The following is a 17,385-nucleotide window of genomic DNA, read 5'->3' as shown; positions in this document are numbered from 1 at the left end:
GCTGTTGCCTAACATTTTGCAACTACCACATTTAGTTACATAATCCCATAAGCAGCTTTGGTCTAATATGAAAATAGTGAGCTTCAAAGTTCCAAGTTCACGGAGGAGGGAAAGAGAATGCTCTGAGAGTAATTACTGAGAAGTGGTTAGTGTCTGATCTCTCCTCTGGGGGCCAGTAGACTGAAGGATGAACTCAGCTAGCCCTTTCATAGGACTGCAGGATTGGCAGGGTGGCCAGAGAGATGGGTTCTGTGATGGAATTTAATGGTGTTATGGGCCAAAAGCACAGGGAGTGGGGCAGCTAAGATGTCCTATGGTCAAGAATGGTTTGGTAGTGGAAGGCTTTGAGTTGGAGCCTGAAGTATTGTGTTAAGGGGTTGGTAATCAAATACAGGAAAGTACAGTATGTTTGGACACTCAGAAAAATCACAACTGAGCATACAGGCTTAGAACTGTTGCACCCAGGAACTTTGTGTAGAGATCAGTGCATTTTCATTTATATTTGTGTTCTTGTGTTTAAGAGATCAGTGCATTTTCATTTATATTTGTGTTCTTGTGTTTAAGATGTGGGAAACTGAAAGTAGATGCTAAGAACTAAAGATGATACATATTGGGCTTCTAACCTTGTTCTTCCCTACAGATATAACTGGAAAGTCTTATTTAAATATTGATGTGGATTTTCATTTGTTAATCTCCCATGACTAGTTTGTAAGCAGCCTATCTGACTGTTGCTCTGCCAAGCATTCAGATACATCAGTGAACAATACAAAATTTTGTCCTTATCCATTTGTAAGTATATTAAAGGGTAAGACTTGATGTTATTAATGTTCAAAATACATACATATGTATATATACATATATGTATATACACAGAGAGAGAGACAGAGAGAGAGACAGAGAGAGAGACAGAGAGAGAGAGAGAGAGAGGGAGAGGGAGAGGGAGAGGGAGAGGGAGAGGGAGGGAGAGGGAGAGGGAGAGGGAGAGGGAGAGGGAGAGGGAGAGGGAGAGGGAGAGGGAGAGGGAGAGGGAGAGAGAGAGAGAGAGAGAGAGAGAAAGAGAGAGTGTCTTTCTTTGTACTCCAGGACTCACAGATACCTGAATCTAAATTTTTGGCATCTAACCTTATCTGGTGTCAAGGAAGATTTCTGAAGGAAATGACACTAAAGCAAAACTTGAATGAGAAGGTTGAGGCAAGTGTAGGGTTAGGTGGGTAGAGGTCATTAAGCTCAGAATTTAGGACACAGGGGCAGGTGGATCTCTTGTTTTGACCAGCCAGATTACATAGTGTGACTGTTTCTAAAATAAAATAAAATAAAATAAAATAAAATAAAATAAAATGGAGTGACTAGTTCCTAGTGAAGTGATGGCAGGAGGTGGGCAGGGCCTTCTAGGGTCCTGAAAGACACAGTATGTGGGCCTGGAGCCATATAAGAATCTGCACTGCAGTGGTGTCTGTCTTCATGGAGATTATGGTGAATAAGGTATGGCTTCTTCTTAGGACTCTACTAAAATAGGAAGTTAAGACTATTTTATTTACTATTGTAATCCTTACACCTATTAGAAATATATATGTTATGCTTGGCACATGGTACACAACAAAGATTTGTTGAATGAGTGCATTACTATGAATCATAGTTTATAAGTACATTGCCGTATTCTTGAGAATAAAGTAATAAATGTGACGTTCAGCATGTTGGTGCCTGTCTGTAGTTTGAGCACACTTCAGGCTATGGTGGGAGGATTGAAAATCCCAGGCCAGTTTGGAATGTTTTCGTTGCACAGTGAGATCTTATCTCAAAAGCAAAACAAAAGAGAAAAACCAAACCCCTCTCAAAAATACTCCCTACGTTGTATTAGAGAAATTATCTCAGGAAGTACAAAAGTAACTTGACAAGGAAAAAATAATTCATTGACTTTCGACATGCCTGGATGGTTGTTTTCTGCTAAGTGAGCATTAATCAGCAGACAATTATGCTTTTCTCTTGGTCCAATTAGATCCTATCTCAATTTCCATTGTATAAACATCTATTTTTTACCAGGGCCTCATTCATTAATTTTTTGAAAGGAAGCATTGAGGATCTTAACATCTCTAACACTTAACATTATGGCTGCTAGCTGGTATCAAAAACCTGTTGTGGGATGTATTTACCCCTGGTAATCAACATTATTACTTTCGTTAACAAAGAGTACCAGACTCTAAGGAAATTGTTGGAGATGATGTCTTGTTTGTTGCTCAGCTGGTCTTGAACTCCGAGATTCAAGCAATCTTTCTATCTTAGGCTTTGAGTGGCTTGGACTAGATACCAGCCACTGTATATAACTAATTTGACTCATTTTTTTAATGCACAGACATGACCATTGGCTACTATGTCACCGATGATTCCTGTGCTTTAAATAACATGAAGAGGAATCATCAATATGAGGGATATTTCATTTCGATTCTTTTAATTTTCTACTGTCCAGCTGACTGTGGGCCTACCAAATAGGTAATGCTAAACCTATTTTACCTTTATGACTATTTTGCCTTTATAAATGTTTGTGCACCACGGGTGTGCCTGGTGCTTGTAGAGGTTAAATGTGTAAGGTATCCTAGAATTGGAGTTATGGACGGATGGTTATAAACTACCTTATGGATACTTAGAATCAAACCTGGATCCTCTTCAGGAGCAAAAAGTGCTCTTAACTGCTAAGCTATTCCTTCACCTCCTATCTTTACTATTTTCTGATATGATAATGGAGTCGAGAATGTGAGAAAGCCTTTTCTGATATTTAGGCCAAGTTTCTTTTTATTTTACTGCTTGCATCTTTCTTTAGCCTATGAAGTAATTTTATGTAATTAAAAACTGCATGAAAGAACTATTTGTTCTTTATGTTTGGCTTTTAAAATGTGACTTAATAATAATATACACAAAGAAACCCTTTGATCATACCCATAAAACAGTTGCTAAAGCTTGTAAGTACTGGATTTTTTTTTACACCAATCCTATTTTAGAAGGTGAAAGTTCATTCATTTAGCATGCTTTCAATATTCTGGAGGAAGAACTCTTGAAATCAACCTTGAAATATTTTTTATTGTTTTTAGTGTGTCTGTTTCTGTGTGGGTATGTTCATGTGAGTGTAAGTGTTGGGAAAGTCAGAGATGATGGATACTGGGAAATAGAGTTATAGGTAGTTATGAGCAGCCGGATGTGGGTGCTGAGAGCTGAACTAAAGTGCTCTGCAAGATTAGTATCTCTTCAAACCTTTAAATAGCTTCAAAATATTTCAATTGATTAATTTGTTTTTCAAGAGAGGGTTTTTGTAGCTTTTGTCTATAGAATTTGCTTTATAGACCAGGCTGGCCTCAAACTAACAGGGATCTGCCTGACTCTGCCTCCTGAGTCCTGGGACCAAAGGCATGGATTCTCACGGCGCTCAGGTTTTTTTTTTTTTTTTTTTAAAGGTTTCTTTATTCATTGATACAATATCTCATTAATTCACATATCCCATATTATTGTAAAATATGTAATAAACTTGCAATAATTTATTCTTTTCCTTCTAAATTTTCTCTGAACCTTTCTTTGTGTGGTGCCAGGGATTATGGGCCTGTGCGTGCTAGAGAGCTCAGCCACTGTACATTAGCAGCCCTGAACTCAAGTCAGTTTCCCACCAAGAGCCTAATAATTTGACGCGGTTTAAATGGCTTTCAAGCTCTAAGCATAGTAATTGATCTGTGAACACTGAATTTGTTAGGTAGCAATAAAAGACATGGCTTGCAATAAGCCATTCCCTCACCAATACACATTTCTTGTATTTGTTTGTGACGTGAGCTGTATGTAAAAACCGATGACACTCGCGTATTTTCAAACATACAAGTCAGCTCCTGGGTTTTCTACTCATAGGAGGTGGCTCTGCTCCTGCTCGCCTTCTTTCGGGAATCCTTGAGACACTAACCCTACAAGGATCCCAAATAACTCTGTTTATTATTCGTTTGTTCCCGCCCCTTCCTTGTCAATCAAGCGACTGGTGCCCTATTTCTTAGCGATGAGCACCACTGGCCAGCGATACTGGCTCAGCAGCACTTCCGTTAAGTATTTTCAACCTTTCCGGGCGAGGTCCCAGCAGAGCCGAAGCGACCTTAACGCGGCCTGCTTCCGCGCACGTCATTTTGGGAATGACTGTGTAGATACTTCCTTTTCCCGTTGTAGATCTGACTATAAATTTCCCTTCCTCACTCCCATGTCCGACCGGACAGAGGTGGTCGGAGAAAACTGTTCTTAAGGTTCCCTCCCGCGACCCAAAGAACACAACAGCTCGCGCTGCCCGGCACCCAGCGCCACGTCAGCCCGCGCTTGAGACGCCAGCGCGCCTGCGCGCGGAGAAAGGCGGAGCATGCGCAAAGGCCCGCCTCCTACATCCGGGGCTCGGGCGGCGGCGCTGCCGCCGCGAGGGAATCACGTGGCCCCTTCCTTTCCGTCTCTGGCCGGCTGGGCGCGGGCGACTGCTGGCGAGGCGCGTGGAAGCTCGCGCTAGTTCCCCTCCGCCTCCTCTCCCGGTCCAGGCCACTAGGGAGTTCGCTGACGCCGGGTGAACTGAGCGTACCGCCAAGATGCCGGCCTATTTCCAGAGGCCGGAAAATGCCCTCAAGCGCGCCAACGGTGAGTAAGAGAGCGGGTCGCGCCGCGCAGGGCCGGCCCGAGGCCTGGGAGTTCGAGGGCCCCCGCCTGCTGCCCGCAGCCCGGGCTGTGAAGGCCAGTGGTCACGTCCGCCGCCACCCGGCCGTGTCTTCGCACGGCCTCCCTACTCAAGCGGGCCGCGGCGGAAGGCGAGGATCAGGAACCGTCGCTCCGGTGTTCACTGGCTACCGCCCGGGGCTTGCGTCGCAGGGCCACGGTCCGCGGGTCAGGTCTCTCTGGTCTTGCGATCCTTCGCCACGATCGGCCTCCCGGTGGCTTTTCAGACCCGCGGGCTGCTTGAGAAGCCCAGCGCTCCCTGCCGCCATCTGGGAGTGCCGAGAGGAGGAAACATGGCTCCCTCCCGGGGACAATGCACGCGAGAACCTCGGCTCCACCTCCCGCCGGGGTCGGGATCCCGGCCAGTCTACCTTCACTCCACCTCCGGCACGTCTGGCTTCAGATCCCACGCGGAGGCCTTCTGGGTCAGGGTCTACTTCCCTCACTACTAGTTTGCACTTTAGGCCTCTGTCCCATTAACTTGTTTCCTGTGGTGTTTCCCTTCCCTCGAATTGATGAGGGTCATTTCGAAAGTAATTCGAATCAAGAAAAGTTAATATTCTTTAGGGATTTAAAAATCATCCTCCCCAGAGAAGCCCTAGAAAGAGTGGTTTCCCCAAGGTCACTTGGGAGTGTCAGGAAACTAAGACCAAGGTCTCTTGATATCCAGATCAGTTTTTGTTTTTTTGTTTTTTTTCTTCCACCGCAATGCCACTGAGTGCTATTTCTATTTCCATACGTGTGCTTAATTAAGGCTGGTGCTTGCAGGAAAGACTTGTCCGGATCTCTGACATTGTGTGGTGGAAAAGTCGTGTGCACATATCTGATCTAACCTTTAAAAACTGCCTTTTCCTTAAAATAAAACCTGACAATTCTGTATCTGTGCCATTTTTAACCCCTCCAGTTCAAGCAGGTATACCATTTATGTTCCAGGTTTATGTTTGGCAAGCTTGCTAGAAGTGGAAGTCTTATTTTGTGAAAAGGCCATTTGAGTCAAAACTTATAAGAGAATACTGCTGATAATTTGTCAGGAATAAATGTGTGCTTACATAATTTTTTTGTGGCTAGGAAGCAGTCTGGAATAGAATAATGCAGTGTGGATAACTTAATACTACTAGCACTAATGACTATTGAAATTAGTACTGTAGCTAATTTAGGACTTTTTGACGGTTTGAAACTTAGAATTACATTGTGCTGTAGAAAATGGAATTGGGTAGACTTTACTAGGTATAGCTATTGTATATGTTTAAGATGTAACATTCAGCAGCAGTCACTTTTTCCCAAGTCTTTGGCCTACATACATACATAGGAACATGCTGACCTTATTTTTCTCCTGTTTGGAATCTTCATGTGAACTTGGTTAATATTTCATTAACTTTTTTTAAGTAGAAAGGTTACATAATGTGTTCTAAATTTTTTTCACAGTTTCTTAAGTTGACTTGATTAATGATGAGTAAGTTGGAGAAAGTATCAGCAAAGTAGGCTAGTACTTTGTGGTACTGTGTGGCTAACTTGGGTCTTGGTGAATTTTTCCTAAAGCCTGTATGTATTGACTTCTTGTTGCAGCCCAATTACAGTTTCTGAAGTAGCAAGTAGTGATGCCTTAACTTCCAAGGGACTGGACAGGCACAGATTGTCTATTGGCATTGTTTATAGAACAACTAGATGATAAAATGGGTTGTCACTTCTCAGAAATCTGTTTACCTAAATGTTTTATCTGTAGCACTTTTAGCCCCAGGGATATTTAGACCTAACCTATTGCATAATTTTAATAACTAAAATAGTTCTTCAAGTCACTCGTAAGCAGTAATTTGGGGGTGGGAAAATGTCAAAGCCTTTTACTCACACTCTACAACTCCTGCCTTAAAAGGTAAAACTTATGAAACACCACAACTGAGTAGTAACATTATTGTTTAGATAACTTAATCTGTTGCACAAAATAGTGAAAAACGAAGGATTGATTGATGGTTTCATTTCAGTCATATTCTAAATATAAATGCAGAGTGCCTATTCTAATAATACATATAATTCTGGATTTTAGTTTATAGAACTTTAATCTCAAAATCATCTATGTGTTGAAATAATACCTTCTAGCTGCAAAAACCTTCCCACACTATTAATTAGATAATTTCAAGGAGCTAAGTCTCAGTTGTAAGTTAAGAGTAAGGACTCACAGCCATGGATCATCATGAAGGGTTTTTTCGATTTCAGTATATTGTCTATATTTTCTCTCCCCCTATTTTCTTACGGGGGTGGGGGTGTTAAGGGGTGTGTGAGTGTGTGCATGCCTGTGGTCGTTCCCAGCTCTTCTGTGTTTTTGGAAACCCGCTGTGATCTGTCTCTGCCTTCTGAGTGTTGAAGTTAAAGGCATGCTCTATCATACCGAGCAAATGATTTATATTCAAGTGAGCTCTTTTAGCTTATTTTTTTTTTTTGGTGATAGAGACTTAGGTTTTTAATTTAATTTAGGTTAAATTGCTTTGAAAAACACCTAAAGTAACATGGAAAACAACCTTAGGCACATTTCCAGGAAGAGGATAATACTAAAAACAGGAAGGCATTTTTGTTCCAATATAGTATCTAGTTATACTTGGCCCAAGTGAAATGGTCTTTCCCTACATATTTGTTTGCATGTGAATGCTATTTGATATAAGGGGTAGGGCTAGGGTTGTGACATGGCCTGGCACTCTGTAGGCAAGCCCCTAGGTTTGGTCTCCAGCACTGGAGGAAAAACCATTGCTGATAAATATGAGTCAGAATATTTTGTAAAGATGTTTAATATGGTATGTTTGATATGCTATGGTTTTTGGTTAGTAGTTTGGTATGTGATTTGTTCAGGTATAAACTGAATATATGGGAGAATTGGAGTAATATGTTTCACTGGAAGAACTGGGAAGCACCATTCCTGAAACCAGAGTCATTAAACCTGTAGATCTAGTAAGCTTCTAAATAATAAACTTTTATAGGCCTTTTATGTGTATGGGTGTTTTGCCTGTATGTGTGTTTATGCACCATGTGTGTCTGATGTCCACAGAGATCAGAAGAGAGGGTATCAGAGTCCTGGGATAGTCGTGAGCCACAATGTGGGTGCTGGGGACAGCTTGTGTCCTCTGAAAGAGGAATAAGTGCTCTTGGACCACCTCTCCAGCCTCAATTCTGTTCACTGAAAAAAATGGTGCTGGGATTCAATCTAAGGCTTCTAATGTACTTGTTTTAAGCTAGAGCTTCTCCACTTAATTCAGGTATATCCAGAAAAAAAATTGTTCAAGATTATTATTTTTTAGGGGGTGCTGGAGACAGGGTTTTATTGTATAGACCAGGTTGGCTGACCTCATACTCAGGTTTGCTTGTCTGAGCTTCCCGGCTGGATTGAAGATGTGGGCCACTACCTCTGGCCCCAATATTCTATTTTTTTCATATGAGTACACTTTAGCTGTCTTGAGATATACCAGAAGAGGACATCGGATTCTACTTATTACAGATGGTTGTGAGCCACTATGTGGTTGCTAGGAATTGAACTCAGGACCTCTCTATAGGAGCAGTCAGTGCTCTTAACCACTGTTGCATCTCTCCAGCCCCTAATATTATTCTTTCTTTCTTTCTTTCTTTATTTATTTATTTTTATTTATTTATTTTTTTGGTTTGTTTTTTGAGACAGGGTTTCTCTGTGTAGCTCTGGCTGTCCTGGAGCTCACTCTGTAGACTAGGCTAGCCTTGAATCCGCCTGCCTCTGCCTCCCAAGTGCTGGGATTAAAGGCGTGCACCACCACAATGTACCACCACCGCCCGGCACCTAATGTTATTCTTTAGGAGGAAAATAAACATTTTTTAAAAAACCTGAAGATGTAGTAAAACTAGTGTCTTAGCTTTCTCAAATAATGTTTTAAATGTGCACGTTTTAAATGTGCACGTGGAACCTTTTTGTGTTTGTGTGAAATTTGGCTTTTCTGTCTTTTTTTTTTTTTCAGCTTTTCAAGATTATAGGCATAAACCACCACTCCTGGCTTTAAGATAATATTTTTAATCTAGAGTCTTTTCTGTTGCCTAATTTGAAAAGTTGCTACATATGGCAGCTAGATTTGGAAATCTAGTTATTATACACAATGCTTTCAAGCTCATAAAGTCAAAAGTTTAAAAACCTTAATTTAAATTTTATAGGACAATTTTTAGTTTCACAGAATCATTCAAAGATAGCACAGAGTTGTCACCGTATCCATTTGTTCTCATTAATGAACATCTAAAATTTGCTATGCCTCTTTTATAACTGAGGAGTCATCAACTGAAGTTATTTATTCATTTATTTTGTTTTGTAGTAGAGGTAGGATCTTAACTTTGTAGGCCTGGAACTCACTAAGTAGATCCAGCCAGCCTCCAACTCACAGATTTGCCTATGTTTACTGTGCTTTCCCTATTGTGCACTAGGATCCTGTTCATATACCACATCACATTTAATTGTCATGTCTTCATTGTCAGTGTCTTAGACTTTTCTATTTTTTTCTTTCATCATCACAGATATGAGAAGTACTCCTGCATTTTGTAGAATGTCCTTTATTTTGATCTGTTTGTGTTACTGTAGCAAAATATCACATCTTGGGTACATTATCAAAACCAAGAATATATTTCTCTTATTTCTGATGGCTAAAAAAAATCCACAGCAGGTAGCAGGTTCAGTATCTGGTTAGAACTGGCTGGCTTGTTACTGTTACTTGTTACTAAGGAGATTAATGATGTTCCCTTGCCTGATAAGAGAGGAAAAAAAAAGGGAAGCTATCAAATATCTAGTATAACAGCTACTTGTTGCATCCAGTCACCTCTTTAAAGGACAACTCCTAATGGTATTTGGTTAGGGAGTATGTGTCAATCCAAAGTTTAGGGGGACACTTAAACATTTAGACCACTGAATCTTAATCAGTATTTCTCTTGATAATTGTTTGAAAAGTACTAGTTTTATTTTTCCCTCAAGTCAATGTTTTTCTGTGTAGCCCTGGTTATCCTGAAACTCTTTAGACCATAGACCAGGTTGGTGTTGAATTTTTGCCTATGCCTCCTGAGGGCTGGGACTGAAGGCATGTGCCACCCACCGACCAGCAAAGTTAATTTTAAAAATACATTTCTGGGGCTAGGTACATGACATGGTTCAGTTAAAAATACTTGCTGCTCTTGGAGAGGACTGTAGTTCTGGTCTAGTACACATATTAGGTGGCTTTTACACTGCCTGTAATTCTAGTTCCAAGGGTTCAACATCCATGGAGCACAAAACACACACATGCACATAAGATAAAATTAATAAGTCTTTTTATCATATTTCACCATGAACTTTCTCCTGTCTCTGTGTGTAGCCCTAGTTCTCCTGAGTCTCTGTAAATGGGGTTGGTTCCAAACTTAGAGCTCCACATGCCTCAGCTGCCTCTGGAGTGCTAGGATTAAAGGTGTATGTAATGCTAAGTCCAGCAGCTCCTTTTACCTTTTAAAGGTTTACTTTTGAGTTGTGCTGCATGCAGAGACCCTGTTTTGACCCCTCCACTCAAGAAAAAGTATGTGCATGCATGCATGCATGCATGCTGTGTGAAATGTTGAAAGAGGCCAGGAGAAGGCATTGTATCTTCTGGGAGCTGAAAATTAGCAGGCAGTTGAGCTGCCTAATTGTGGGTGCTAGGACTCAGATAATTGAACCATCTTCTCCAGACCTGTGAACCCCCTTTTCATTTAGTTTGTCTTTTTTTTTTTTTTTTAATGGTATGTGTATATGTGACCATTTACATGATAGGGGTGGATGGACTGTCACATCTTCAAACTCACATTTATATTCAGTGTGATCCAAATCAAAATCTTAGCAAGCTGTTTTGTAGATGGTTATAAAATTTTTCTGGAAACAGGTATGGAAATACCTATATTAGTTAGGCCATAGATATCAACTGACAAAGGGAGCACTTACTATCCAATTCTAATACTTCACTAAATTCCTTGAGAATGGATGGAATGCAGGGTCATGAAATAAATACATTTAAATGTAGCCAGCTGGTCTTAAAGTAGATAGTAAAGGTAATCTACCTTCATCATAAAATAACATCAGAAATTTAATCAGCTACAGAAATGTGATGCAGTCATACTTGAAATTTTAGTTACTATGGGAGATTCTCCCATTCATGATTTCAGTTTCTGGGATTTTAAAATCACTGAGTCCTTCCACATAAACACAGTATTTTCAGGTCATGCTAATCATTTCATCATTAGACATTGAATGATTATAGGATTGCTATTAAAAGCCAAACATGTAAAGAAAAAAGTTGGGAGGGAACTAGTCAGAAAATTAAAGCAATCAGTAAAGAGGCAAGCATTAATTTATTTGTGGAAGTGACGGGACATGTACAATCTTGTGTGTGCATGTGGCATCCAGGGGACAATTTTTAAGAGTGAGTTCTCTTATTCCTAATGTGGGTTCCAGAGATAAAACTCAGAGGATTAGGCTTGGCTGTGAGGACCTTTTACCTGTTGACTGAGTCATTTTCCTTGGTCAGTCATTTAGATTTTTATATAGTATGTACAGTTAATTTTAATTCAATTTTTCCCCTCCCCAGAATTTCTTGAGGTTGGCAAAAAGCAGCCTGCCCTGGATGTTCTTTATGATGTTATGAAAAGTAAGAAACACAGAACATGGCAGAAGATACATGAGCCAATTATGTTGAAATACTTGGAACTTTGTGTGGATCTTCGTAAGAGCCACTTGGCTAAGGAAGGATTATATCAATATAAGAACATTTGTCAGCAGGTACAGCGTTTGTTTTTGTGTTTTTCAAGTGCTTTTAGTAACTTTCTTGGAGGAATTTACCTTTTAAATTAAATTTTATATCAAGATTTGCTTTTTAACATTTTTCTCTTTTGGTTTATTGGAGAAAAATTTATTTTTTTTTTTTGTAGGTAAACATTAAATCTTTAGAAGATGTTGTTAGGGCATATTTGAAATTAGCAGAGGAAAAAACAGAAGCTGCTAAAGAAGAGTCCCAACAAATGGTGTTAGATATAGAAGATCTGGATAATATTCAGACTCCTGAGAGGTATGTGATTTTAAACCCTTATTTTTCTGTACATGAGGCACTGTCTCCTACCTCCTTTGAAGGTAGATGATTATCGGGGGAAAACTGCTTATCTTTAAAGTCTAAAGTTTATATACTTCAGGAACCATGCAAGCAATACTTAAAATTTATGCCTTGGGGTAGAACATGTATTAAAATGTAGACAGTTGTAATATAGATTGAGAATTTGGGAACAGATGATGAGGGATGGCTTGATAGTATACATGAGGTTACCAATGGGAAGAAATGCTGTATGTGCTCATTTTTGCTTTGGGATTTCTGATCACAGCAAAGTAGAAAATCATCTAAAATAGTTTTCAATGCATTTTTCTTTCTTTGTAGTGTTCTTTTAAGTGCAGTAAGTGGGGAAGACACTCAGGATCGTACTGATAGATTGCTACTGACTCCCTGGGTCAAGTTCCTGTGGGAATCATACAGGCAGTGTTTGGACCTTCTTCGAAACAATTCTAGAGTAGAGCGCCTCTACCATGATATCGCCCAACAAGGTAAAAATGACAGTGTAAAATGTAAATAAACTGATTTAAAAAGTTGACTTTAGAATTTTGTAGAGTAACCTTCTGTTCTCTATATTATTTAAAAATAGAACTAGTTTTATCTTTAGTAAAGTGAGAATGGCATTTGTTTATTAGATAAGTAGCTGAAAAAGATATTTGTCTTTACAGTTATATATTTCCATATGAAATCCCACTGACTTTGAGTCCCTTTCTGCTTTTAAGGTTAGCACACAGTAATAATGCTCCATTGTGGTGTTTTTGTTATAATTCATTCTTGATCATCACCCCCCCCCCCAACTTTTTGCTCTCTGTGTTGGCCCTAACTTCCCACCAAATACCAGATACTCTTCTCTCTTGGTTCCATGTTATATGTATTGCACGCTCCCTTCCCCTCAGTCTCTTACCCCTCCTTTCTACTTGTATGGCCTTACACACTTGGACTTATTTTTTAGGGGGAGACATGTTTCTCTCTAAGTCCTTGATATCCTGGAATTCACTTTTGACCAGGGTGGCCTTGAACTAAAAAATCTGCCTGCTTCTGTTTCCTGGGTGTTGGGATTAAAGGCAAGCACCAATATGCCCACTGTATTTCTTCTTCTTTTTTTGTTCTTACGCAGTAGTTCTTACTCAGTAGTCATGTCCTAGATCACTTCCTACTTTGTTGCCTCTCAGCACACACTTAACTCTGAAGGACTGGATGATTGACAGCATTTTTTTAAAAGATTTATTTATTTTACATATATGAGTGCACTGTAGCTGTCTTGAGACACACCAGAAGAGGGCATCAAATCTCATTTACAGATGGTTGTGAGCCACCATGTGGTTGTTAGGAATTGAATTCAGGACCTCTGTAAGAGCAGTCAGTCAGTGCTGCTGGTAGCATTCTTTACTCCAGTGTAAGTTTGTAACTGAATGACTTGACTTCTTTTTTTTTTTTTCCTGTTTTTTTTTTTTTTTTTTAAATACTTACAAGCTTTCATTCCCAATTTTAAGAGATTATTACTCTTAATTTTTTTTCTTCCTGTGTCTGTCTTTCTGTCTTGTTTTCCTATGTAGTTTAGGCTTGGTTGCTCTTGAATTTCTAATCTGTCTCCCAGGTGCTGAGGATTACAGGCACACATCCACCACACCTTGGCTCATTATTTCTTTACGTGTTGGTAACTTTCAAAGAAGACTGTTTTAGTAGGAATATAGGAACCTCTGTTTATTTATGTCTATACCATATGTGAATATTCATGTTCCCAAGGTAACTTGGGCCTTTTCTGATTTGATAAAAGTACTGAGTTGAGGTTAAATCAGATTGCTTGTTTTAGGTTTGTTGCGTTAGAAATACTGTTTGTACATTAGATACATACGTTCATTGTATTTCAGCCTACGAGTTTGTGTTCTTTAGGTCTTTAAAGGTGAGTTCTAAATTTATTTGTTTTGAATTAATTATTTTTTGTGTGAGGGTGTTTTGACTGCATGTATGTCTATGTGCCAGGTGCATGCCTGGTGCCTGAGGCCAGAAGAGGACACAGGATAGCCTGGAACTAGAATTACAGTTGGCCTTGAGCTGCCATGTGGGTGGTAGGACTCTAAACTGGGTCCTCTGGAGTAGGCAGAAGTTCATCTCTGCAACTCCTGAGTCTTTCCTAAATTTAAATTCCATTCATTTTCTATTTGTAAATTACTAGAATTTATTTTGGGCCAGAACTTATGACTCTGCCTCTTGGTTTGCTTAGGATTCAGTGTTGTGCATGGTGTGTACATGGAGGGAGTTAAGTGAATCTTGTTAAAGTCGATCTTAATATGTAACATAAAAAAGTTGACAAAAAATATCTAATTCTTGTTTGACAACTATGCTTACAGCTTTCAAATTCTGCCTCCAGTATACTCGAAAGGCTGAGTTCCGCAAGCTATGTGATAACTTGCGAATGCACTTATCCCAGATTCAGCGCCACCATAATCAAAGCACAGCAATCAATCTTAATAATCCAGAGAGCCAGTCCATGCATTTGGAAACCAGACTTGTTCAGTTGGATAGTGCTATCAGCATGGAATTATGGCAGGCAAGTTTAACTATTAGCTTTGTATCACATCACTTCTTTCCTCTTCTTGAGTACTGCTATTACTGGTTAATTTCAGGAGGTAACCTGAGAATTTAAGATTGGCACAAGAAGAGCTCTAAACAGGAAGGTCATATTTTAGTTTTTAATTGCTTGCAAGAGCTAGGCCAAATCATGTTATCTTTTTATGAAAAAAAAAAACCAAACCAAAACCCTCCATTATGACTGATACCTTTCTATGAGCTGCTGGGTAGTCTGATGAAACAAGTATGGGGAGAACATTGCAAAGATGGAGGTGCTTTTGTGTGTCTTGGTTGTGCGCCCATGGTGGGGGGGGGGGGGGCATTTTGTTTGGTTTTGGTAAAGGGGGAATTAGTACCTGTTTGTGTGTATGCATTCCCTTCTATGCTGGGTATCAAACCCAGGGCATGTGCAATGCAGCCGATTACATCTAAAGACAACTATAGCAGTTTCCTGATAATTTTGTGTTTAATCTGATAACACATTCTAACTATATTGTGCTTTATGGGAAGTGTTGCTTTAGCACTGTACGTACATCATGTAAGCTACATATTAGAGATGGCAGTGATACTGAAGCTTCCTGACCTCTTCCTCCTCACAGCATTTTGCTGCTTTATAACTTAAAGGCTTTTATATTTAACATAAAGTCGGAATGATAAGGGATTAATTAAAAAATGGGCCAAGTGAAATTGGTCTAATTTTTCTGCTCTTGCCCATGGTCAGTTTTTCTTTTTTTTTATAGGGACACCCATCTTAATTACTACTTGTAGAGGACAAGCAGACATTATTAGGAAAAAAGGATAAGCTTAAAGAAATGCTCATCCATTGTGCCATCATCACTCACAGATCACCTGGATTCTTTGTTTTTTATTACTAATTTATTCTCATTTATTTTTATGACCACAATTTCTCCTCACTTCTATTCGCCCCAATCACCTGTAGTCTATTTTATCTATTTCCTGATTTTTTCTTTATATTGCTGCAAGTATTATACTAATAAGCAAATATTTTCTTATTGTGCTATAATTATACTATTACCTAAAAATTGTTTAAATAGATTTCCAGGTAGCATTTTTTTTTTTTTAGAATTTATTTATTTATTTTGTGTAAGTACACTGTAGCTGTCTTCAGACACCCATATGAGGGCATCAGATCTCATTATGAATGGTTGTGAGCCACCATGTGGTTGCTGGGATTTGAACTCATGACCTCTGGAAGAGCAGTCAGTGCTCTTAACCACTGAGCCATCTCACCAGCCCCTCCAGGTAGCATTTTTATATTACAATCTCAAATTTATCAGACATTCTAGAAATAAAAGCATGTTAGGCATTTTTGATTTTATTTTTATTTATAATCTGTTTTAGTTTTGCAAGAGATTTGCATTTGTTTTTTAAATAAAGTGATTAATTTGTTTAATTAATTAGGAATTAATTCCTAATATTTTAGGAAGCCTTCAAAGCTGTGGAAGATATTCATGGACTATTTTCCTTGTCTAAAAAACCACCTAAGCCTCAGTTGATGGCAAATTACTATAACAAAGTTTCAACGGTGTTTTGGAAATCCGGAAATGCTTTGTTTCATGCATCTACACTTCATCGTCTTTATCATCTGTCTAGAGAAATGAGAAAGAATCTTACACAAGATGAGATGCAAAGGTAAAAATATTATAGTCGGATGGTAGTGAGGCTAAACTAAGTGGTAGTATGGCCTAAGCCCAGAGTTTCTTTGCTTCTGGACATTTTAAACTGACTAAATCCTGTTATGGTGTATTGCTAATGCTTGGTAGGATGTTTATCACTATTCCTAGACTCTACTCCTTAGGAGCTGGGGGGGGACTCTCTCGTTGTCTATACCAAGTGTCTCCATTGTTCTCCTTGGGAGAATATTGAGCCATCTTCTATCCTTCCCACCCCCTGAAAAAATGCTACCAGAAACCCAAATGAGAACGTCATATATTCATAGAGGTAGTATTAACATGCGAACCTTCTATCCATGTATTGGTAGATTCTATTCTTAGAGAAAGTTGTATATTTAAGTAATTAATTAAAGGTTTTTTTTTTTTTTTTTTTTTTGGTTTTTCAAGACAGGGTTTCTCTGTATAGCCCTGTCTGTCCTGGAACTCACTCTGTAGACCAGGCTGGCCTCGAACTCAGAAATCCACCTGCGTCTGCCTCCCAAATGCTGGGATTAAAGGCGTGCGCCACCACTGCCCAGCTAGTTCAAGTTTTTCATCCCAATTATGAAACATTAACCGACATAAAACAGCTCTTGACTTGTGGTAGGGTTATATCCTGATATCCTGGTGTTTTCAACCCACTGTAAGTTGAAAATAGTTCATATTTTGTGTTTTTGTTTGTTTTATTTTGCTTTTTGAGACAAGGTTCTGTAGCCTTGGCTGTCTTAGAACCTGCTCTGCAGATCAGGAGGTTGGTCTTCAAACTCAGAGATCTGCCTGCCTCTGCCTCCTGAGTGCTGGGATTAAAGGTGTGCACCACCACTACCTGACCAAAAAATTTTTTTATAACATGAATCATAAAATGGAGACTATTTGGGAGATAGGCATGAAACATACCCTGTAGGCTATTAAAGTCATAGTATAGATTATGGTGGCACACACCTCTTACTCTTAGCACATAAGAGGCTTACCCAGGAGGCTCAAAAGTTCAAAACTACTTTAAAATACACAGCAAATTCTGGCTTAAATTATATAGTAAGACCCCTTCCAATAATTAAAATCCACAACAAAACCCGTCATATATAGCCTGTTTCATTTCAGTTGCCTCCTCCACCCACCCACCTCAATTTTTTTTCTTTTGTCAGGGTAGGAATTAAACCTATTTATTGCCTTGCAGAAATTATGAAATTCACATGTCACTTTCCTCTTTGTATTAGTAAACTGACTTTTTGGTTTTTCAAGAGAGGATTTTTCTGCGAAGCCTTGGCTGTTCAGGAACTTGCATTGTAGACCAGGCTGGCCTTGAATTTAGAGATCCTCCCTGCCACTACCTCCCAAGT

At 39.3% G+C, this 17,385-nt stretch overlaps 1 protein-coding gene across 1 annotated transcript in view; it reads left to right on the top strand.

The window, feature by feature from the left end:
* Window positions 1–4,338: 4,338 nt before the first annotated feature.
* The window catches only part of Eif3a (eukaryotic translation initiation factor 3 subunit A), a 29,743-nt gene continuing 16,696 nt past the window's right edge, over window positions 4,339–17,385 (top strand). Inside the window, exons 1-6 of the mRNA XM_034497406.2 lie at window positions 4,339–4,638; window positions 11,292–11,482; window positions 11,632–11,768; window positions 12,129–12,292; window positions 14,153–14,352; window positions 15,817–16,025. Of these exons, the coding sequence (XP_034353297.1) occupies window positions 4,590–4,638; window positions 11,292–11,482; window positions 11,632–11,768; window positions 12,129–12,292; window positions 14,153–14,352; window positions 15,817–16,025 (950 nt within the window). The 5' untranslated portion in view covers window positions 4,339–4,589. The remainder of the gene's footprint in view (window positions 4,639–11,291; window positions 11,483–11,631; window positions 11,769–12,128; window positions 12,293–14,152; window positions 14,353–15,816; window positions 16,026–17,385) is intronic.

The sequence above is a fragment of the Arvicanthis niloticus genome, chromosome 1 (assembly GCF_011762505.2).
Source record: "Arvicanthis niloticus isolate mArvNil1 chromosome 1, mArvNil1.pat.X, whole genome shotgun sequence".
Classification (NCBI taxonomy): Eukaryota; Metazoa; Chordata; class Mammalia; order Rodentia; family Muridae; genus Arvicanthis; species Arvicanthis niloticus.
Note: the sequence above shows the minus strand (reverse complement) of the source record. Positions and strands in the feature narration are given on the sequence as shown.